At 62.8% G+C, this 22,585-nt stretch overlaps 2 protein-coding genes across 3 annotated transcripts; one reads left to right on the top strand and one right to left on the bottom strand.

Annotated features, from left to right (window-relative positions):
* Positions 1 to 3,267: 3,267 nt before the first annotated feature.
* Positions 3,268 to 20,583, bottom strand: ST3GAL2 (ST3 beta-galactoside alpha-2,3-sialyltransferase 2). 2 transcript variants are annotated; one of them, XM_054170209.1, is made up of 8 exons: positions 20,501 to 20,583; positions 7,417 to 7,705; positions 6,917 to 7,336; positions 6,572 to 6,765; positions 4,928 to 5,107; positions 4,701 to 4,746; positions 4,487 to 4,606; positions 3,268 to 3,505 (listed from the first exon to the last, which is right to left on the bottom strand). In XM_054170209.1, exons 3-8 carry the CDS (start codon positions 7,247 to 7,249, stop codon positions 3,332 to 3,334), a joined length of 1,047 nt encoding a protein of 348 aa, XP_054026184.1. In that variant the 5' UTR covers positions 7,250 to 7,336; positions 7,417 to 7,705; positions 20,501 to 20,583; the 3' UTR covers positions 3,268 to 3,331. The 2 variants fall into 2 exon arrangements, with proteins under 2 accessions (XP_054026184.1, XP_054026183.1); XM_054170208.1 differs by lacking the exon at positions 20,501 to 20,583 and adding an exon at positions 7,900 to 8,163.
* Positions 19,366 to 22,400, top strand: LOC128898186 (basic proline-rich protein-like). The gene is made up of 4 exons (XM_054170283.1): positions 19,366 to 19,414; positions 20,277 to 20,615; positions 20,714 to 21,051; positions 22,332 to 22,400. Exons 1-4 carry the CDS (start codon positions 19,366 to 19,368, stop codon positions 22,398 to 22,400), a joined length of 795 nt encoding a protein of 264 aa, XP_054026258.1.
* Positions 22,401 to 22,585: the final 185 nt, after the last annotated feature.

Genomic DNA, 22,585 nt, shown 5'->3' with positions numbered 1-22,585 from the left:
AGGAGGAAAAGGATGGAGGGGGAGAAGGAAGGGGAAAGGAGGAAGGAGAAGGAGGAGGAAGAAGAAGAAGGAGGCAGGGGAAAGGGGGAGGAAGGAGGCAGGGGAAAGGGGGAGGAAGGAGGCAGGGGAAAGGGGGAGGCAGGAGGCAGGGGAAAGGGGGAGGCAGGAGGGGAAGGAGGCAGGAGGGGAAGGAGGCAGGAGGGGAAGGAGGCAGGAGGGGAAGGAGGCAGGAGGGGAAGGAGGCAGGGGAAAGGGGGAGGAAGGGGAAGGAGGCAGGGGAAAGGGGGAGGAAGGGGAAGGAGGCAGGGGAAAGGGGGAGGAAGGAGGCAGGGGAAAGGGGGAGGAAGAGGGAAGGAGGCCGGGGAAAGGGGGAAGGAGGCAGGGGAAAGGGGGAAGGAAGGGGAAGGAAAGGGCAAAAGAAGGGTAAGGAGAAGGAGCAAGAAGAAGGAGCCCCACACCTCTCAGCCCTACCAAGCCCCCTGCTCCCTTCTGCCCCGTGGGCTGGGGGCCGCAGGCAGGAAGGAGAGACCTGAGCCCTTCTGATGCACATTTTTTTATTGACTTTTAAAAAACCAAAAGAGTTGTTTTAAGACAGTTGTGTGCAGAAGTCCTCACGTCCAGAGGCTACAGAAGCCACCCTGCTCCTGGCCCTGGGGTGGGAGCGCCGGCGGGGCGGGAGGCAACGGCCGCTCGGACAGGCACCGCGGGGTGAAGCCTTCCCCTCTGCCCTTGCCAGGAGGGCAAAGCTGGGCACCCCCCACACCCCTCCCATCGCTGCCTGCCTGCCTGCCCCCCCTGCCCACAGCTCCTCTCTGTACAGTACAGTGGTGCCCTTCCCCACCTGGCCTGCAGCCTGCCCCTCGCCCGGGCGGCTGCTGGGCCGGAGGAACAGAAGTGGTCAAGAGTCCTACTGGGACAGCTTCAATAAAAATAATTCTTCTCATAATACTGGAAAGAAAACCCAAAAAGGGAGTAGGGGAAGGAAGTTACTTCCCCCCACCACCCCCAAAAAAAACCCACCCCAACAAAACAATACTGTGAGGGCAGCAAGGAGCAGCAGGTGTGGAGCGTGGCCTGCGCCAGGTGCTGCCCGGGGGAGGTTGGTTTGGTACCCGACGCCTCTGCTTGCTCTGTGAGTGTGTGGCTGGACCCCGGGACAGGAGCTGGTCCAGCCTGGTCACATCAGGTTTAACCTCTCCAGCCAGCAGGGTGGTGAGCTGGATGACTCCCCCAAGCTCAGAGCCAGCCCGGTGCCAGGAGGGGAGTGGGCACAGCCACCAGCTCGATCAGCCGAGCCCCTACCTGCGGGCGTGGGAGGGGGCAGGAGATGGTCAAGGCACTCATTGTTGCTTGTGGGTTTGGGAGGGGGTTTCCCCACCACCACCACCACCACCACCACCACCACCCCCCAAAAAAAAATATACAACCAACAAACAACCCAGGAAGGTGGAGACCAGGCTTGGTGCCACCTGCCTCCTTGTCCTGGGGTGGGGGGTGAGGGTTGGGGCTGGCTGGCGTGGGGCAAGGCTGCTCGTGGCAGGGCAGCCCAGCTCCTACCCCAACCCACCAGGAAACTCCAGGATTTTTCAAGCCCTGTGGAGAGAAATGATTTTCCCCAGCCCAGGGGGCTGCTCAGTGCCTGCTCCAGGTACCCCAAACCCTCCTGGATCACGATGGCAGAGGGGGAAAAAAAAACAGCCCCAAAACTTAAAGCCAACCAAAAAAAACCAAACCCAAACCCAAGAGAAGGTGACCCTGGAAAAACAACCAAACCAAAGCAGAGAAACAGCTAAGAGGCTGCTACAGAAAAGCCAAGATACAAAAGGGTTAAAAAAAAACAACCTCCAAGCCCCCCTCCCCCCCCAAAAAAAACCAACACTGGGATCATTCCCAAATAGCTACTGCCCAGGGTGGTGTGGACAGGGCCTCCCTCAGCCAGGCTCCAGCCCCACAGCCCTTGCCCAGGGTGGTCTTGCCACCGTGGGGCTTTGCCAGCGTGCTGGGCACCCCAGCACCAAGTGTGCAAGCAGAGGGTTCCTCCCTGGGGACCTTGTCCATGATTGCCTTTTACTTGAGCCTTCCAGGCTCTCCTCCTACAAGCAGCCCCAAAGGCAGTGGCTTGAGGGAGCCTCTGGGGCAGCAGCTTCCTCCTGCAGCTCCCCCCCTGCTGCAGGGCAGCCTGGCCAGCCCCACAAGCCCCTGGCTGCACCGAGCCCCACCCTGACACAAGGAACAAAGACTTTGGGATCTCAGCTTCTCTCCAGAGCTGCCTGGCTGTGGCCACACAGCCCCAAAGCTCTCTCTCTCTGAACTGCTTTCTCCTAGCCCAAAAGCGAAGGGAAAGCTCAGCCCCCTTCCCCTGCAGCAAGGCTGCCTCCTGCTGCTGCATCCCACACCCCTGGAGGATGCTCAGTGGAGGTTTCTTAGCTGCCTCTTGCCCCCCACCCCGAAAATCCATCCTACCCTTCCTCAGTCCTCAGGGAGAGGAGCAGGGCTGCCCAGCCCTGAAGCTGGCATTGCTCTCCCCTCTTCCAGCCCAGCTCTGCTGGCAGCCACCAGCCTGGAGCAGAGCATGAGGTGACGCTTGGCCCCTGGCAGTGGCTCCATCCTCTTCCAGCCACGCTGGGACTCTTCTCGTGTGCCAGGAGCTGGGGGAGGGAGGGAGGGGGGGAAACCAACAGCAGTGGCTGCCCCAGGTAGGTTAACCAAAAAACCAAAGTGAAACAAAACCAGTAAAGGAGGAGGAGGAGGAGGAAGAGGCAGCTGGATCCACCGCTGAGGCTGCTCGGCCACCGCACCCCCCTTTGGCCACCGTGTCTCCCCCCACCTCGGGCAGCAGCGCTTGCTTGGCCAAGGGGGTGATGCTCCAGAGCTCCCCAGAGTCTCCCAGCTTCAGGGCAAGGGGGGTGGGGGTACAAGGGGGGGGGGGGGGGGGGGGGGGGGAAAGGAATTGTGTCTTGTTTAAAAAGAGCAGCATTTGGTTTTTGAGTGTTGAGGAGGGAGAAGCGAGGCGGCCGCCGTCCCCCCGCCCCGGGTCGGTCACTTGGTTGTGGTCTTTCCTCAGCTGGGTTGCTTAATAATAATAATAATAATAATTAATAATTATTATAATAATAATTAAAAACAAACTAAAAAGAAGCCCCAAAAAGTCTCCTTTAGCTCTGAACCTGATTGGCTGCTGGAGGCACCAAATCTCACCCAGGGCGGGGAGGAAGAGAGGGGGAGGCTCGGTGGGGCCGGGGAGACCCCTCTGCCCCCCTGGGTGGGCGGCCGGTCGCTGAAGAGGAGGAAGGAGGAGGAGAAGGAGGAGGAGGAGGAGGTGCAGCCTTCCTCAGTTGCCCCTGTAGACCTGGATCTTGCTGGTTTTGGCCAGCATGTCGATGATGTGGGCCTCGAAGTCGGCGTCGTGCACGCCGGTCTTGCGGAACTCGCCGGCGTAGCGGTTGTTCTCCCAGTAGTGGTGCCAGTTGCCGCGGCTGTCGGCGCCGAACCCGAAGACGTTCACCTGTGCCAGCCAGGAGAGGGGTGAGCCAGCCCTGGGCCCCCTCATGGAACCACACAGCTGTCAAGCCTCAAGGCTCAGCCAGCCCCAAGCCCTGCCATGGGTAGGGACAGCTCACCCCACAGCAGGTTGCTCACAGCCACCTCCAGCCTGGCTGCAAACACCTCCAGGGCTGAGCAGGAGGCTTCCAGCACCTCCCTGGGCAGCCTGGGCCAGGCTCTCACCACCCTCCTGGGGAAGAGCTTCTTCCTCACAGCCAATCTGAATCTCCCCATTGCTAGTTTTCACAGAATCAACCAGGCTGGAAAAGGCCCCAGAGATCAAGCCCAACCTCTCACCCAACACCTAACCCCTCCTGACAACTCGACCGTGGCTCCAAGTGCCACATCCAAGCCTTTTCTGAACACCCCCAGGGACAGGGACTCCACCACCTCCCTGGGCAGCACATCCCAATGGCCTTTCTGGGAAGACCTTTCTCCTCACCTCCAGCCTAAACCTCCCCTGGCACAGCCTGAGACTGTGTCCCCTTGTTCTGTTGCTGGTTGCCTAGGAGAGGTTTGTTCCGCTCTCCCCAGTCCTACCCCCCTATGAAGTCCCTCCCCAGCTGTCTTGTAGCTCCCTTCAGATTTTGGTAGGCCACAAGAAGGTCTCCAAGGAGCCTTCTCTTCTCCAAACTGAACAACCTGGAGCCCTGCAGCTCCTCCAGGAGCCCACAGCCCATCTGGGACCCCATAGCTTACCCAGAACCTCAAAGTCCATCTGGTACCCTGCAGCTCATGCAGGGCCCTGTAGCATATCTGGGACCCCACAACTCATCCAAAACCCTGCAGCCAGGCCAGCCAGGAGCCCACACCTCAGCCAGGACCCCACACCTCAGCCAGGACCCCACACCTCAGCCAGGACCCTGCAGCCAGGCCAGCCAGGACCCACAGCTCAGCCAGGACCCCGCAGCCCAGAGGAGGGTCCTGAGGGGCCCCCACCCACCTCATCACAGACGTGGAGGGCGAAGAAGAGCACCAGCATGCCAGTGGAGGGGTAGCGCCCGTGGTGCTCCGTCCAGCGGTCGTGGATGTACTTGAAGAAGGCAGGGTTGTAGATCTGCACCTGGGAGGACGGGCCGGGGTTAGGGCTGGAGCCCTGGCACCCAGATGTCCGTGGGAGCAGATGGGGTGGCAGGGGACGTGGCCCTCCCCCTTACCTTTTCTTTGTCCACCCTCAGAAAAGGCTTCACAGGTGCATAGGTGCTGGGAGGAAGGCGGAGAGGCAGCTGAGCTCCTGGGGGGCAAGGGGGTCCCACGTCCCCCAGCCACCAAGGGGCCAGCGCTGGGGGATGCTCCGGGAGGGAGGGAGGAAGCGATGGATTCCCCATCCCCATGGCCAGGGGAGCTGCCAGCCCGGGGCCACCAGCGCCCAGCGAGTACTTACAACCTGATCTGGCCGGTGGAGAGGGCGCTGGCGATCCAGAGCAGGTCCAGGGTCTTGAAGGGCACCAGCACGAAGCTGACGTTGGCAGGCAGGTTCTTGGCACTCTCGGGGTACATGAAGTGGTGTGTGGTCCGACCCCCCACGTCGCCCTCGAAACCCACCGTGGGGGCCTGGTTCATCCTGGGGAGAGGACCACAGAGCTGGCAGGCTTGGAAGGGAGCTGCAGGCTCAGCCAGTTCCAACCCCCCACCACGGGCAGGGACACCTCACCCCACAGCTGGTTGCTCACAGCCACCTCCAGCCTGGCTGCAAACACCTCCAGGCATCAGCAGGAGGCTTCCACCACCTCCCTGGGCAGCCTGGGCCAGGCTCTCACCACCCTCCTGCCCAACAACTTCTTCCCCACAGCCAATCTCCAGCTCCCCACTTCTCCTTTTGCTCCATCCCCCCCAGTCCTGGCCCTCCCTCACCCCCTCCAAAGTCCCTCCCCAGCTTTCCTGCAGCCCCCTGCAGCTCCTGGAAGGCCACCAGAAGGTCTCCCTGGAGCCTTCTCCTCTGCAGCCTGCACAACCCCAACCCTCTCAGGCTGTGCTCAGAGCAGAGCAGCTCCAGCCCTCTGCTCAGCCTCCTGGCCCTGCTCTGGACACCTTCCAGCCCCTCCAGAGCCTTCCTGGCACAGAGGCTCCAGAGCTGGGCACAGAGCTGCAGCTGTGGGCTCAGCAGAGTGGAGCAGAGAGGCAGAATCCCCTCCCTGGCCCTGCTGGCCACACTTCTGCTGCTGCAGCCCAGGCTCTGCTTAGCTCTCTGGGCTGCAAGTGCTCCCTGCTGGCTCCTGCTGAGCTTCTCCTCCCCCAGCACCCCCAAGGCCTTTGCTCCAGGGCTGCTCTCCAGCCAGTCCCTGCCCAGCCTCTAGCAGTGCCTGGCATTGCCCTCAGCCAGCTGCAGGACCTTGCATTTGGCCTTGTCGAACGTCATGAGGTTGGCTTGGGCCCAGCTCTACAGCCTGCCCAGGTCCCTCTGGATGGATCCCTTCCCTCCAGCCTGCCCAGGTCCCTCTGGGATGGATCCCTTCCCTCCAGCCTGCCCAGGTCCCTCTGGGATGGATCCCTTCCCTCCAGCCTGCCCAGGTCCCTCTGGGATGGATCCCTTCCCTCCAGCCTGCCCAGGTCCCTCTGGGATGGATCCCTTCCCTCCAGCCTGCCCAGGTCCCTCTGGATGGATCCCTTCCCTCCAGCCTGCCCAGGTCCCTCTGGATGGATCCCTTCCCTCCAGCCTGTCTGCTGCATCACACAGCTTGGTGAACAAGGAAAGTGGCATCCCCCCTCCCAACCCCCTAGCAGAAGTCCCCTCCGAGCTTCTGAGCACAGCCCAAGAGCAGTTTCCAAGCCTGCTGACGCCTGGGGTGCTGGATGAGTCCTTCCCAAAGAACCCCGGGGGAAGGTGGCAGGGTTCAACCCACTCCCACCCGCGGTGGGTTCCTCGACCGAGCAGCTGGGAGCTGGGCTGTGGCGTAGGGCACAGGACCGACCCCTCCGGCGTCCACAGCAGGCGCAGAGGGAGGCTGCTGCGCTCGCACAGCGGGAGCTCAGCACCCGCGGGGCCGAGCGGGTGGGCAGCGCCCTGGCGGCAGCCCCCTGCCCTCACCGCATGACGAAGTCGTGCCCATCGATCTCGGGCCCGTAAGCGGAGCCGCGCAGGTTGCCCGAGTTGCCGACCACGGCGCAGCGGCGGCAGCGGCGCGGGTCCCGGGAGCGGTAGGGGTCCTCGCCCGGCACGATCTGGAAGAGCTTGCCGAGGACCTCGTGAGTGTTGTGGGACTTGAACTGGGGCTGCAGCATCTGCAAAGCGAGGGAGGGAGAACAGCGGGGAGGGTAAGGTGGGAAGGGAAGGACAGGGGGGCGGCCATCAACCGGCGACCCCCGGGAAAGGGGAGGTGGAGGGAGTGGGGATAGGTGTACCCCCGGCGGGAAGCCCATCCCCTTCGCTCACCATCCACCACCTCTGGACGTCCCGCGGCAGGTCCATGTTGTCCTTGGTCCACACCGGGGAGATGGTGCCGTCGTAGCGGCCGTCAAACCAGTCGGCGGCCGCCGCCTCCTCGGGCGGGCAGCGGCGGCAGGCGCAGCCCCGCGGGTAGTGCCCCCCCTTGCTGAGCCGCTGCATGCCGGCGTAGCCGGGCACCAGCTTCACCCGGTGGATGCCACCCAGCCCGCCGGGGTCCAGGTAGGCGATGCTGTGGTGGGAGTAGGTGAAGAGGAGGGACATGACGAAGACCAGCAGGAAGGCGGTGGAGAGGAAGCAGAAGCGCAAAGAGCACTTCATGGTCGGCGGGCGGCTGAGCCGGGGAGGGCTCCCGCTCCGGCATAGGGCTCGGGCATAGGGATGGCGTCAGCCGGCCAGCGAGGCTCCCTGCGGGACCGACAGCTTGCAGTCAGCCTGCCGAGGAGGTGGCGGAGTCCCCACCGAGAACCTCCTCGCCGGGCTCCTACCTGCCGGGCTGCAGCTTTCCATCCGCCTGGTCCGGCCGCGGCGAGGGCTCCACGCACCGGGCACGGAGCATCTGCTGCCGGCCGCGGCGACGCGGGGCTCCGGCACGGCTCCGGCGCAGCTCAGCACACCCGGCCTCAGACGTGGCACCTCGCCTTGGCAGCTCCTCCGGGTCCTGGACCTGGCTGGCTCTCAGCTGTGACAGTCCTCATCGTCCCCAGGGTTGAGCTGATCTGCTGGCACGCTGCCCTGCGCCGCTGGCTCGGGGAGGTGGCCACGGATGATGCCAGCCTGGAGCAGGGAGAAAGGGGGTGGCCGGTTAAGGGACGGTGACGCAGATGGCAGAGCCTGGGGGCTACGGAGTTTACTTAGTCCCCGTCGAGTTTTGCAAGCTGCTGCCCGGCCCGGCCCTGGCACGGGGCTGCGGGGGATAAGCTGTGCCCAGAGAGGCGGGAAGCGGTGCCAGCATCACGCCGGCTCCTCACCGGCAGCACTTCACAGGAGCCCCCGGCAGCTCCCAGGCTGTGCCCTCCCGATCTCTGCCAGGCAAAGGCTGAGCCCTGAACTCGCCTCCAGAGCCAAACAAGCGGCTCCTCTCCCCGGGCTCAATCCTCCTTCTCCAACAAGCCGCCACCAGCAGCCCCTCCAAACCCCTCGTCACCGGCTGGCACCGCTGTGCCAGCCTGGAGGCAGCCCTTCCGCAGCCCAACGCCTGCCTCGGGCACCGACACCGGCGGCTGTGTCTGTGCCCCCCCAGCGTGGCAGTGTCCCCTGGGGAAGGTCACTCGCTCGCTCGTGATCCCAGCGGGTAAAAATAGCCAGGGCAGAGGTGCCAGCGCCTGCGCCCGGGGAGGAGCAGCCGAGCCCCCTGGGCTGGGAGGGAGGGAGGGAGGGAGCATGGGGGGAGGGGGGCGGGGAGGTGGTCAAAGCCAGACCTCTCCTTCTCAAACCAACCAAACGGGGAAAAAAAAGGCTGAAAGTCCCCTTTTAGGGCAGCCCCTGGGCTGAGGCAGGATCCATCATTCCGAGGGGAGGGAGATGTGACCCGCATAAGGCTGTTTGGGGGGACAGGGATTCCAGGGAAGGGTGTCCTGTCCCACCCTCCCCTCCCGTCCCCTCCCCAAGCCACACCCTGTGGTGATATCACAGCCCTGACCCCAATTAGGCCAGGGCTGAGGTCAGCAGCACTAATTAGGAGCTGGCAGGCACAGAGATGCCTCATTCATACCACCCCACCCCCCCCCTCTATCCCTCCCCCCCATCCTCTGGAAGCTGCTGGCTTCCTTACCAGTGCTGGAGGCTGCAAAGCCACCCCAAAAGCTCCTTTCCAGGACGGGGTGGGTGGGGGGGAAACACCCCTAAGCACGGCCCACCCCCCCTTAACCCATCACCCTGCCCACATGGCAGGCTCCTGCCCATCAACCTTCTGCCAGCTCTTTGTCCCAGGCACAAGAAGCCTTCAAGGAAAGAGCCAGAAAATTGGGGTGCCCATCCCAGGAGCCATCCTTGCTAGAGTCCTTCCCCCAGCTCGGGGGGTGGGGGGGAGGGGGGCGTGTGTGTTTCTCCTGCCTACACAGCTGCAATGCATCTCCTGGGCTGCTGCCAGCAGGAAAAGCCAGGCTGGGTGGGAAAGGGAGGGTTTGCATCTCAGGGAAGGGGGCGGGGGGGTGGGTTAGGATACAGCTACCCAAACAGCTAGAAACCCTCCCCAGATGAAGAATGCTGGAAGGTTTTGGGGGGGATAAAAGGTGACTGGGGGGGGGGGGGGGGGAGGAAAGGGGGCTTGGTTTTAGCTGGGACACGGTGGGGCCGCCCAGCAGGACGGGCTGATGCCAGCAGCTTGTGCTGCTCTCCATCCCCTGGGGGCTTTGTGCAAGGCTGAAGGAAAGCGGCCATCACGTGCTCGGGGTTATTTCGGTGCCTGGTGGAAAGGGGAAAATCCCTTCCCGGCTCCCCAGCCCAGCTCCCGCCCTGCCTGCCGGCATCTGCGCCGCGTTTCCTACGGCCCCGTCCCCCCGGGGAGCGGGGGGGGGGGCTCCCAGGGCTGCTCCTGACAGCAGGCAGGGACAAACCAATCCTCCAGCTCGGGTCACACATGCTCAGGAGCATCCTTAAACGACAGTGGCTGGAGTCATTGCTTCCCTAGCAGGGGCTGGTGGCTGTCTCCATCCACGCTGCACCTTACAGATCCCAGTTGCAGGGCACCTACAACTCCAGCCTAGAGATGGGTGAGCAGTGGGGTCCCTCAGGGGTCTGTACTGGGAGCAGCGACGCAGGCAGTGGTGTGATGACACTGAGCTGAGCGGTGCTGTCCCCATGCCTCAGGGACAAGCTGGAGAAGTGGGACCCTGTAAACCTCACGAGGTTCAACAAGGCCAAGTGCAAGGTCCAGCACTTGGGTCAGGGCAACCCTTGGTACCAGTCCGGGCTGGGGGTGAAGGGGTGGAAAGCAGCCCTGAGGGAGAAGGGCTTGGGGGCGCTGGAGGGTGAAAGGCTGGGGATGAGGCAGCCCCGAGCGCTGCCAGCCCTGCCCCAGCTGTGCCCTGGGCTGATCCCCAGCAGTGTGGGCAGCAGGGGCAGGGAGGGGATTCTGCCCCTCTGCTGTGCTCTGCTGTGCTGGGGCAGCTCTGGAGCCCTCAGCACAGACAGGGACACGTCAGAGCAGGGCCAGAGGAGGCCACAGCAATGCTGGGAGGGCTGGAAGCCCTCTGCTGTGAGTTGGGTTTGGGCAGCCTGGAGAAAAGAAGGCTCCAGGGAGACCTTCTGGTGGCCCCTCAGTGCTTAAAGGGGGCTCTAAGAAAGCTGGGGACAGTCTTTTGAGCAGGCCCTGTTTTGTGACAGGCCAAGGGGTGAGGGTTTGACCTGAAAGAGGGAGGCTGAGAGTGGAGAGAAGGGAGAAATGTTTGACACTGAGGGTGGGGAGACACTTGCCCAGGTTGCCCACAGAGATGGGAGATGCTCCATCCCTGGAACCATCCCAGGTCAGGTTATTTGGGGCTCTGAGCAGCCTGCTCTAGTTGCAGCTGTCCCTGATGACTGCAGGGGGGGGGGGGGGGTTGGACTGGATGAGCTTTCAAGGTCCCTTCTAACTCAAACTATTCTGTGCTTAACCAGCTCCCAAAGCCAGCCCCAACCTGTCCCCACCAAACACAACCTCACTGCCTGAGGGCACCGTGGGAGCTCTTTGCAGCAGGTTTTGATGTTGCCCTCTTAAATGAACAGGGAACTGGGGGCTTTCTTCCATGGTGAGCCAGACAGAGAGAGCAAGACAGCTCTCCTGGTCCCAAATTCATCCCCAGGTCTCCTTCATCACCTCCTGGAGCCCACGGGCTCCTCAGAGGGGAGTTCCTCTCTGCCTGCTAATGAAGCCAGGCTATGAAAAGGTGCTGGGCCAATCCCTGCCCTGCTCTCACAGCTGGATGATTTTCCCAATCAGCCAATCGTTCATCTGGGGATGGAAAACCTCCAGTGCCACCAGAGCAATGTGACCAACAGCCCCCAGGGCCTGGAGGATGCCTCCCCCACCCCCGGCGCTGCTGGGCACATCCCTGCCGCGTGGCTTTTATAGGTCTTGTCGGCTCCCTTTGCTCATTCCCAGGACACTCTGAGGTTGCTGGCACCAATTTCCTCGCTGGCAAGTGACAGGGTGACAGGAAGGAGTTGTCACCAGGAGATGGGATGTCACCCTTGCCCGGGGCAGGGAGAGAAGAGGAGCAGAGGCAGCACTGCCTGCCCTGGCTGCTTCGCCTTCCTGGGAATGCTGGGGCTGAAACCCCCCCTGGGTGTCCAGGGGCCACCCAGCTCATGGTCCCTGTGTGGGGACATCAGCTCTGCCACTACCAAACCACTGGCCAGGTGCTGGAGGAGCAGCTGAAGTTTGCAGGTAGAGGAGGGGAAGCATGAAGGGCCCTCCTGCCCCAGTCATGAGTGGGAAAACGGAGAGGCAGGTTGTTTGGGTTTTTCCCTTCTCAGCAGGGAATGGAGTGGACATGAGTTGAGCCTCATAGAATTGTTTGGGTGGGAAAAGAACTCCAAGACTACAGAGGGCAACCAGCAACCCAACCCCAACCATGGCCCCAAGTGCCATGGCCACAGGGTTCTGCAACACCTCCAGCCATGGGGACTCCACCACCTCCCCTGGGCAGCCTCTGCCAGGCCCTGACCACTCTGGCAGCAAAGACTTTTTTCCTCATCTCCAACCTAAGCTTCCTCTAGCACAATTCCAGGCCATTTCCTCTCCTTCTATCACCTGAGACTGGGGAGGAGAGACCAACCCCAACCTCACTGCAACCTCCTTTCAGGGAGCTGTAGAGAGCAAGAAGGTCTCCCCTCAGCCTCCTCTCCTCCAGTCCCCTCAGCTGCTCCTCCCCAGCCCTGTTCTCCAGACCCTTCCCCAGCTTTGCTGCCCTTCTCTGGACCTGCTCCAGCCCCTCAATGTCCCTCTTGGAGTTAGTGGCCCACCACTGACCCCAGGATTCGAGGTGTGGCCTTACCAGTGCCCAGCACAGGGGCACAAACTTCACCCACCTCCCTCTACACCAAGCTGTGTGGGGATTTGCTTTCCAGGCCGGGCTTCAGCAAGTGGGATTGCCCCCTTCCCCCCCCATAAAACCCCCATGAACCCCTTCCCAAAATGCCACAAAACCACTCCAATTTGGCTTTCCCTGTGGCTGGAGCTGCAGCCACCCCCGGGGGGAGCCTCGCTGAGGAGCACGCCAGGGCCGTCAGCTGGCATCAGGCTGGGCACCACCAGCGGGAATCCACCAGGGGCAGCCCGGGAAGGGCCAACATTCCCAACCCTCCGCAGCACTTGGCCTTCCAAACCAAGCTGGGGCTCGGCAAGGAAAGCACAGCTCGTCACAAAGGCCCTTTCCTACGTCACCCACCCAGAGGGATCACATTTTTTCCCCCTGGATTTTGTTTTCTGCCTCCCTGGGAAGCTGGCTGGGAAAGGGAGGAGGGAGGGAAGCCGCTCCTGGCACCGGGGGGGTGGTTTCCTCCCTGCCTCACAAAGTGATGCCAAGAAAGCTTTGACACCACCAGCTAGAAACAGTTCCACGGGGCACACCTTCAGCCCAGCAGCAGAGAGGAGCTGGTAACAACTTCTTCTTCTTCTTCTTCTTCTTCTTCTTCAGCCTTTTAATTAATTATAGCCTTATCAGCAGCTTAATCAGTTAATGGAGCCGACTTAATTGGGTTTCCCCACGCTTCCAAGCCCTCCTCGCACCCCTGCCTGGCAAGGGCAGCAATTTCAGCGTTTCCTGGTGCCCCTGGCATCCGGAGGGGTTATTTTGGGCTCATCCCCTCAGCGCTGGGATGGGGCCAGGAAATTGCTCAAGAGGCCAAGTCCCCGGCTCGGGGCCGGGGTGGAGCCAGCGGCCGCCCAGGCGGTTCCCTCTGTGGGACTGGGGAGGGGGAGCGAAGAGGGTGCAGGGGAGGTCCCAGCAGTGGGAAAACTCGGGAAAGGATGCTCCCACCCCTCGCTGGTGGATGGGGCTCCAGGAAGTGGTTCGGCAGCATCCCGAAGCCCCTCGGCTCACAGCACAGCGCGGCAGGGTCCTCCGTGGGCACCGGCTGCAGTCCACGGGGTGATGCTGGCGGCGGGGGGGCTGTGCCTGTGGGGGGCTTTGGCTGCGGAGCCCATCTGGCTGTTCTTCCTCCCCCCCCCCCCAACATTAAAACACACCCCGGGAGCAGCAGTGGAGGCATCTGACCACCCCCACAGCTCACATGCCCGGGCACATGGGGACCGGGCCAGCCACGTGTGCCAGCCCACACGGCTGATGCCCCTGTCCCCAAGGAGGGACACTGCTTGGCCCTCTGCCAGCACCACTTCTCCCCCAACTCCTCAGCTCTCCCCAGGCTGCCACAGGGAAAATGGGACCCCTCCAGCTCCAGGGGGTCCAGCGCTGAACGGCCTCCTTACACCCAGCAGCCTGTCTCCACAAGGCAGGATGGGTGGGAGAGGAGGAGGACTGCTGGGAGGGAGACCCTGTTTGCCTCCCCCCCCCAACACACACACACATTTGCACCAATTGCCTGTGGAACCAGCCAGAGCCAAGGGGCAGACCCAGCCCTGCTGCCCTACACCCCAGTGCCACCAGTTTGCACCAACTGCCTCAGCTGCTGGACACCACTGAGCCAGGTACCAGCAAGGCACAAAAGTGGGTACCCCCATGACATGTGCCACTGAGCCACCAGCTCAGGTTAACACCAGCTCAGGTACCACCAGGTCAGGTACTCCTGTCCTGAGTAGCACCAGATCAGATGCCACCAAGCCACCAGATCAGGTGCCACCAGGTCAAGCAGTGGGACACACACCAGCAGGTAAGGTATCACAAAGCCACCAGGTCACATACTACCAGCTTGGGTACCACCAAGCCACCAGATCAGGTGCCACCAGGTCAAGTAGTGAGACACACAGCAGCAGGTAAGGTATCACAAAGCCACCAGGTCACATACTACCAGCTTGTGTGCCACCAAGCCAACAGTTCCTGTCCCACCACACCACACATCCTGCACCACTGGGTGAGGTGCTACCAAGCCTCTACCACTCAGCTGGGTACTACTTGAGGTGGGTACCACTGGCATGGGTACCACCAGATCATGAGCTACCAAGGCAGGTCAGGTGCCACTGGATTGAGTGTCACCAAGCCACTGAGTCAGGTAGCACTGAGCCACCCAGCTGGGGAGTACCAAGCCACTGGGTCACATCCCACCACACCAGGTACCACCACCAAGCTGGCCACCATCTCTTTTTCCATCTCACCCTCCCACAGCCATGGGCTGGGGTCAGCTGGGTCTGCCCAGTCCCTGACCCTCCCCATGCCTGACACAGCACAGCTGCACTCCATGGACACCCCCCCAAATCAGTCTCCCCTCATCCTCAGACACCTGCAAGGATGCAGCCATGGGGAGTCCACACATGCTCCCTGTAGGGGCAGGCCCCCTGCTTGATCTCCACCAGCAGCACCCAGCAAGCCACCACCACCAGCAGCAGCCCAAGAACCACTGTAGGCAGCACCCTGAGCCACCACCACCTGCAGCAGCAGCCCAAGAACCACTGCAGGCAGCACCCTGAGCCACCACCACCACCACCAGCTGCCCAAGAACCACTGCAGGCAGCACCCTGAGCCACCACCACCACCACCAGCTGCCCAAGAACCACTGCAGGCAGCACCCTGAGCCACCACCACCACCACCAGCTGCCCAAGAACCACTGTAGGCAGCACCCTGAGCCACCACCACCACCACCAGCAGCCCAAGAAGCACTGTAGGCAGCACCCTGAGCCACCACCACCTGCAGCAGCAGCCCAAGAACCACTGTAGGCAGCACCCTGAGCCACCACCACCACCACCAGCTGCCCAAGAACCACTGTAGGCAGCACCCTGAGCCACCACCACCAGCAGCCCAAGAACCACTGTAGGCAGCACCCTGAGCCACCACCACCACCACCAGCAGCCCAAGAACCACTGCAGGCAGCACCCTGAGCCACCACCACCTGCAGCAGCAGCCCAAGAGCCACTGCAGGCAGCACCCTGAGTCACCACCACCAGCAGCCCAAGAGCCACTGTAGGCAGCACCCTGAGCCACCACCACCACCACCAGCAGCCCAAGAACCACTGCAGGCAGCACCCTGAGCCACCACCACCTGCAGCAGCAGCCCAAGAGCCACTGCAGGCAGCACCCTGAGTCACCACCAGCAGCAGCCCAAGAGCCACTGTAGGCAGCACCCTGAGCCACCACCACCACCAGCAGCAGCCCAAGAACCACTCTAGGCAGCACCCTGAGCCACCACCACCACCAGCAGCAGCCCAAGAGCCACTGCAGGCAGCACCCTGAGCCACCACCACCACCACCAGCAGCCCAAGAACCACTGCAGGCAGCACCCTGAGTCACCACCACCAGCAGCCCAAGAGCCACTGTAGGCAGCACCCTGAGCCGCCACCACCACCTGCAGCAGCAGCCCAAGAGCCACTGTAGGCAGCACCCTGAGCCACCACCACCTGCAGCAGCAGCCCAAGAGCCACTGCAGGCAGCACCCTGAGCCGCCACCACCTGCAGCAGCAGCCCAAGAGCCACTGCAGGCAGCACCCTGAGTCACCACCACCAGCAGCCCAAGAGCCACTGTAGGCAGCACCCTGAGCCGCCACCACCACCAGCAGCAGCCCAAGAACCACTGTAGGCAGCACCCTGAGCCACCACCACCACCACCAGCAGCCCAAGAACCACTGCAGGCAGCACCCTGAGCCACCACCACCACCACCAGCAGCAGCCCAAGAACCACTGTAGGCAGCACCCTGAGCCACCACCACCACCAGCAGCAGCTCAAGAACCACTGCAGGCAGCACCCTGAGCCACCACCACCACCACCAGCAGCAGCCCAAGAACCACTGTAGGCAGCACCCTGAGCCACCACCACCACCAGCAGCAGCCCAAGAGCCACTGTAGGCAGCACCCTGAGCCACCACCACCACCAGCAGCAGCCCAAGAACCACTGTAGGCAGCACCCTGAGCCACCACCACCTGCAGCAGCAGCCCAAGAGCCACTGTAGGCAGCACCCTGAGCCACCACCACCACCACCAGCTGCCCAAGAACCACTGCAGGCAGCACCCTGAGCCACCACCACCACCAGCAGCAGCCCAAGAACCACTGCAGGCAGCACCCTGAGCCACCACCACCACCAGCAGCAGCCCAAGAGCCACTGCAGGCAGCACCCTGAGCCACCACCACCACCAGCAGCAGCCCAAGAGCCACTGTAGGCAGCACCCTGAGCCACCACCACCACCACCAGCAGCCCAAGAACCACTGCCCCTCCACCACCACAGCTCATTTTACCAGCCTCTGCCCTTTAGGTGCCCACTCAGTACCTCACTCATGTGCAGGATGGGTGGACTCCATGCCAAGAAGGTGCCACCTGCACCAGTGGCCATGGCCTCTAGCCCTAGAGTAGGCAAACAGGGGCAGGGCCCCCACCTGTGCCTCACTCCCCCCTTCCCAGCAGCTCAGCAGCCCCAGGGATGGTGGAAATGCAAAGGCTGGTTGATGACTGCTGCCAACTAAAGCCTGATCCCTCCCCCAGGACACAACCCAAGCAGAGACCTGGCAACTCAGTGCATGCTGCAGGGCTTGCTCTGCTTGCAGGTAGTGCTGGGGAGGCTCCTCAGGAAACCAAGGCTTCATCACAGGGATGTTATGAATTGAGGGCAGCTGACACTGGGCTGGGTAGTTGGGTGCCAGGGCTGAGAGGCTCTGCAGCAGGGCCTGGATAGGCTACAGAGATGGACTGAGGTCAGCTGTAGGAGGTTTAATAAAGCCAAGTGTTGGGTCCTGCACTTGGGTCACAGCAACCCCAGGAATGATCCAGCCTGGGGGCAGAGTGGATGGAAAGTTTTCCTGGCAGATAAGGACCTGTGGGTGTTGGTTGACAGCTGGCTGAACATGATCCAGCAGTGTGCTCAGGTAGCCAAGAAGGCCACCAGCAGCCTGGCCTGGGTCAGCAATGGTGTGGCCAGCAGGAGCAGGGAGGTGATGGTGCCCCTGTGCTGGGCACTGGTGAGGCCACAGCTCGAATTCTGGGACCAGTTTTGGGTCCCTCACTCCAAGAAGGACATTGAGGAGCTGGAGCAGGTCCTAAGAAGGGCAACCAAGCTGGGGAAGGGTCTGGAGAACAGGGCTGGGGAGAAGCAGCTGAGGCAGCTGGGGGGGGGGGATGGTTAGTGTGGAGAAGAGGAGGCTGAGGGAGACCTCCTTGCTCTCTGCAGCTCCCTGAGAGGAGGCTGGAGTGAGGCTGGGGTTGGTCTCTTCTCCCTGGTCTCAGGTGATAGGAGAGGAAATGGCCTGAAATTGTGCCAGGGGAGGGTTAGGTTGGAGATGAGGAACAACTTCTGTGCTGCCAGAGTGGTCAGGGCCTGGCAGAGGCTGCCCGGGGAGGTGGTGGAATCCCCATGGCTGGAGGTGTTGCAGAGCCCTGTGGCCATGGCACTTGGAGCCATGGTTGGGGTTGGGTTGCTGGTTGGACTGGATGACCTTAGAGGCCTTTTCCAACCTGAACAGTTCTATGGCTCTATGAAAGGCTCCCCCCTGGCTGGGGGCCACCAATCCCAGCACAGCCCAGCTTACTGCTGGGGCCTCCCCTTCGATGTGAAACGAGAGCAGCTGCAGCGGCAAGGGACCCTGACTTCTCCCCTCAGCTTGCTGGGGGCTCTGCTCAGACACTCAGAGAGAAAGGGGAGCATTTGCATTTCCCTAATTAGCCCAATTAGTGCTGCAGATCAGAAGTCCCTTGCTGGGGACACGGTGGCACCTGGAGCAAAGTGACTGCAGCTTGCTCTGGATTCCTGAGAGGGGCTGCTGCAGGCTTAGTCCAGAGCCCCAGCACTCACCCAGGAAGGAAAGAACAAAGGGCCATGCACCCTGCATGCACACAGGGAGTTTGTGTACCTCCATCCACGGGAGGTTTTGGGGGTGGGAACTTTGCCCATGGACACGAAGCCCAAATCTCTTGCAGTCTCCAAACAAAAAAAAACCCAACCCAACTTTTGGGGTGCTGCTGATGGAAAAGAGCGACGTGGAATTGACAGACCCCCCCCTCCCAGAGCCAAGAGAGCTCCTGGAGCTCAGAGCTCTCCAGGAGCCAAGAGACCCCTCAGAGCTGAAGGATCCCCTGGAGCCAAAAGAGCCTCCCAAGCCAAGAGATCCTCCCGGAGCCCAAGGCAGAGCCCAGAGGAGGTTCCCAGCCTCTCCCACCTCAGCCCAAGCCTCCCCCCTCCCCCCCCCCAGCCCCGGGGACTGGCAGGCTCGGCTAAGTCAGGGCTCATTGTGAAGCACCGAAGCCGGCTGAGCCGCCAGAGAGCAATTAGCTGTTTGCACTCATGCAAGAATTAAATGCAACGGCAGGAGATGAAAAGCCATCCAACTGCCGGGACCTCGGCGTGGGCCAAGCCGGGCAGCCACCGGCGTGCCAAGAGCCGGCGGGGGCTGGGGGAGGGAGGAGAGGGAACCATCGCGCCCTCGCTGCCGAAAAGTGGCAGTTTGGAGCTTGTTTGGGCAGGAAAACCCCAGCCTGAGCCGGTTCCCCCATAGAGTGTGGGTGCCGGGGCTCTCCCTGCCTGCATCCCCCCTGCCTGCATCCCCCCTGCCTGCATCCCTGCCTGCCTCCGGCGCCGGCGGGGACGTGGGCGGGCGAGCCGAGGCGCGTCTTCGCCGTTGCCGAGAACCGCCATGAGCTCCTCGGAGGAGAGAGGGAAAAGGGTTTTGACAGGCAGCTGCCCCACACAAACGGGCGGCGGGGCCGCCGCGGGGGCTGCCGAGCAGCGACGGACGGAGGGACGGACGGAGGGACGGACGGGAACGCGAGCGGCTGGGGCGGCTGGAGGCAGCTGGGGGGGGGGGGGAAGGCAGCCAAGGCTTCACCGCTGCGGACACGACATCTGGCTCTGAGAAACGGGAAGGAAAAAGGGAAAAACCAAGCCCAAAGCTCCCAGCAACTTCCCGTCCCTCCTCGCCGCCCTGGGCCGGGTTGCAGCCAGCAACGCTGCTTGGGTGCTGGAAAGAAGAGGGGAGGGGAAGGGGGAGTCCCTCAGACCCCACAGGGGACCCCCCCAGATAATGGGGAGCAAAACCATCTGCACCAGCTTGGAGCCCGCTTGTCTTTCCAAAGGGAAGCTCAGCAAGTTTGGGGTTGTTTGGGTTTTTTTTTTTGGGGGGGGGGTGTTGGTGTAATTTGTTTTCTTCCAGCCAGGGTTGGGTTTTTTGTGGCTGCTTCCAGCAGGAGGGACGTGGCCCTTCCTCCAGCTCCTGCTCTCCTGCTGCCCAACCACCACCCCGCGCCCAGAAACCCTCCTGCTGGGACGAGGAGCTCTTGCCCCGGGGAAATACTCGGGAGTTTTGCAACACGTTCCAGCTCTGCAGCTGCAGCCGGGGCAAAACCTTACCTTGCCTCGCCCCATGCCGGCAGCGCTGAAGCCCGTGGCGTGCGTGGGCATCCTGTGCCAGGGTGCCAGGCCCTAAAAGCTGGGCTCCAAGCACTGACCCTCGCTCTGGCAGCCATGCCTCGGGCAGGGAACACCCCAAAAAGGCCAGGACAGGCACACATCCCCGTCAAATCCCTCACCAGCACCCTCCCCCCGCGCCCCGATACAGACGAGGGACATCTCCCTGCTCAGTGACACAGTTTCCTATCCTGTCCCCAGGGACGCTCCTGCTGTGCTTGTGAAATCCTGGCTGCCACCACCCAGGCAAGGGACACCCGTGTGTCACACAGCCATGTGTCACACCACTGCTGAGGGACCTTATGCACACACACACACACAAACACACACACACGCTGATGGGGACCAGTGGCATCTGAAGCCAGCCCTCCCAGCCTGGTCCCCTCTGTGGCCACCCCAAATCCGCCCCTGGCATCCCCTCGAGGTCTGGGCTATCAGCACCTTCCGAGGGCACAGGGCTGGAGAGGGGCAGCTGCCTCGGGGAGCAAGGAGCAGCAGTAGCCCCAGCACCCTTGCCGGGAGCAAGCATTCTCCCTGGGCAGCACCCCGGGGCTATGGCCAGCGCATCCTCCCCGGGGCCAGCAGGACTGGGACCAGGACCGGGGCCAACGCATCCTCTCGGGGCCAGAACTCCCGGACCGGGGCCAGAATCCTAGGACTGGGGGCAGAATCCCAGGACTGGGGCTAGGACTGGGGCCAGGACCGGGGCCAACACAGCCTTCCGGGACCGGAACCCCAGGACCGGTACCAGCAGCAGCACCCCGGGGCTGAATCCATTTCATCCCAGGTGCTTGCTTCCCAAGGCCAGCACCCAAGACCGGGGCTAGCACCCGGGGCTAGCGCATCCTCCTGGGGCCATCACCCCAGAACCGGGGCCAGTGCATCCTCCCGGGGCCAGCAGCCCGGAGCTGAATCCAGCACATCCCGGGAGAACGCTCCCGGAGGCCAGCACCCAGCACCGGGACCACTCCCGGACAGCCTCCCCCGGCCGCAAACCGCTCTCCCCACCCCCCGGGCCCGCTCTCCTGAGCCGGGCTGTGCCCGTGCCCCCTCCCCCCCCCCCGTCCCGGGCCCGCTCCCCGCCGCGGTACCTGGCTCGGCTCCGGCACGGCCCCTCCGCCGGGCGCACCCGGGCCCCGCCGCCGCCGCCCCCCGCGCCGCCGCCCGTCCTCCCTCCCTCCGCGCCGTGCGGGGCCGGGCCGAGCCGTGCTGCGCCGTGCGGGGCGGGGGGCCAGGCTCGGGAGCTTGGGAGATGTAGTCCTCGGCAGCCTGGCATGCCCTGGAGGGGCTTGTGGGACTTGTAGGAGGAAAGCGAGGCTGCGATGTGCCCTCCGGCATTCCCGGTACCCACTTCGCTACCCACCCCGGTATCCACCCTGGCACTTCGGCGTGCCCGCTATCTACCCCAGTACCCAGCTCGGGACACACTCCGGGCCCCACTGCAGGACTCACCCCAACATATTGGCACCCCCTGGTACCCGGCTCGACCCACCGACATCTTCAGTACCCACCCAGCTACCCACCCCGCTACCCACCCCGGCACATCAGCCCCTACTCTGGTACCCAACCCGGGGGCCCACTCCAGAACCCTCTAAGGCATATCGGCAGCCCCGGTGCCCACCCCGACGAACTAGCACCTCCGGTACCTACCCGAGGACCCAGCCTAGTTCTCACTCTAGCACATCCGCACCCACGGCGCCCACCCCAGTAGCCACCCAGGGTCATCAGCCCCCCGACATTCACCCCGGTAGGCGCCGCGGGACCCAGCTCCAGACCTGTGGCTATCCCTGAGCGTATCCTGCAGTGCGTTGATTCCGGACCAGACTGTGCCCACGGCCACAGGGGGGCCAAACGGCCCTGACCTGCCGAGCCAGTGGCTATTTATTGAGGAGGTCGTACATCGTTTATTTCACTTCCCCATAGCCTAACCCGCCTCAAGCCCACGGTTTTATCTTGTTCTGAAAGATGTTTGTTGTTTTTTTCCCCCTCCCAACTGCTTTTCCCCATTTCAAACCTATGGCATTCTGTTATCTCCACCTCCCAGCCTTTCTCACACCCTTCGAGGGTTGTTCAGTCTGGAGAAGAGAAGGCTCCGAAGAGACCTAATTGTGACCTTCCAGTATCTGCAGGGGGCTACAAGAAAGCTGGGGAGGGACTTTTGAGGGTGTCAGGGAGTTATAGGACTGGAGGGGGATGGAGCAAAACTAGAAATGGGGAGATTCAGATTGGCTGTGAGGAAGAAGTTTTTCCCCATGAGGGTGGTGAGACACCGGCACAGGTTGCCCAGGGAGGTGGTGGAAGCCTCATGCCTGGAGGTTCTTAAGGCTAGGCTGGCGGTGGCTGTGAGCAACCTGCTCTGGTGTGAGGTGACCCTGCCCATGGCAGGGGGGTTGGAGCTGGCTGAGCTTTGAGGTGCCTTCCAAGCCTGACAGTTGTGTGGGTCTGTGGAAATGTACCATCACTTACTGACCTCTGGGACTCCCACACAGAGGTGAAGCTCAGCTAAACATTCCCTTAGCTACCCCCTTAGAGTCCCACAGAGACCCAGTCTGATATATTGGCATCACCCTGGCAACTACCATAAGGACCCCTTTCCCTACCCCCACCCCCCCCACCCCGTGGTGTCCACCCCAGTACCCAGTACCCCAGTACCCCCCCCCCCAGGCACATCAGCACCCCTGTCGGTACCTGCCTTGATGCTCTGGCATCTCCAGTATCTATCTACCCTGGTACCCATCCTGCTACCCACCTCAGTGCATCGTTATCCCTGGTGATGCTCACCCTGGTACTCACCCTGGCATCTCAGCACATCAGAGCCCATTCCCTTGCCTCGACATTCCCTGTCCCCATCCTGCCACCTACCGGGCACCCACCACCTGCTCACCCTGTTACCCCCCACCCCGCTACCCACCGGGCACCCAGTGCCCACACTCGGGCACCCCACTGCAGGTCCCCCGCAAGGAGCCGGTCCGAGGCCGGCCGGGCTCGTGACAGGGATGCCCCAGTGTGCTCACCGCCTGCGAGAGCTCCTTCAGGGCAAAAAACCTCCCAGCCCCCCACTCTCCCCCTCTTCAATGCCCCGCGGGCGGAGGGTGCCAAGGCGCACTGTCGCTTTAAAGGGCCGGGGCCCGCCCGCGCGGTGCACGCCGGGAGTTGTAGTCCAACCCTGCGCCAAC

This window comes from Dryobates pubescens, chromosome 19 (genome assembly GCF_014839835.1).
Source record: "Dryobates pubescens isolate bDryPub1 chromosome 19, bDryPub1.pri, whole genome shotgun sequence".
NCBI lineage: Eukaryota > Metazoa > Chordata > Aves > Piciformes > Picidae > Dryobates > Dryobates pubescens.
This window is presented reverse-complemented; position numbering and strand designations above follow the sequence as displayed.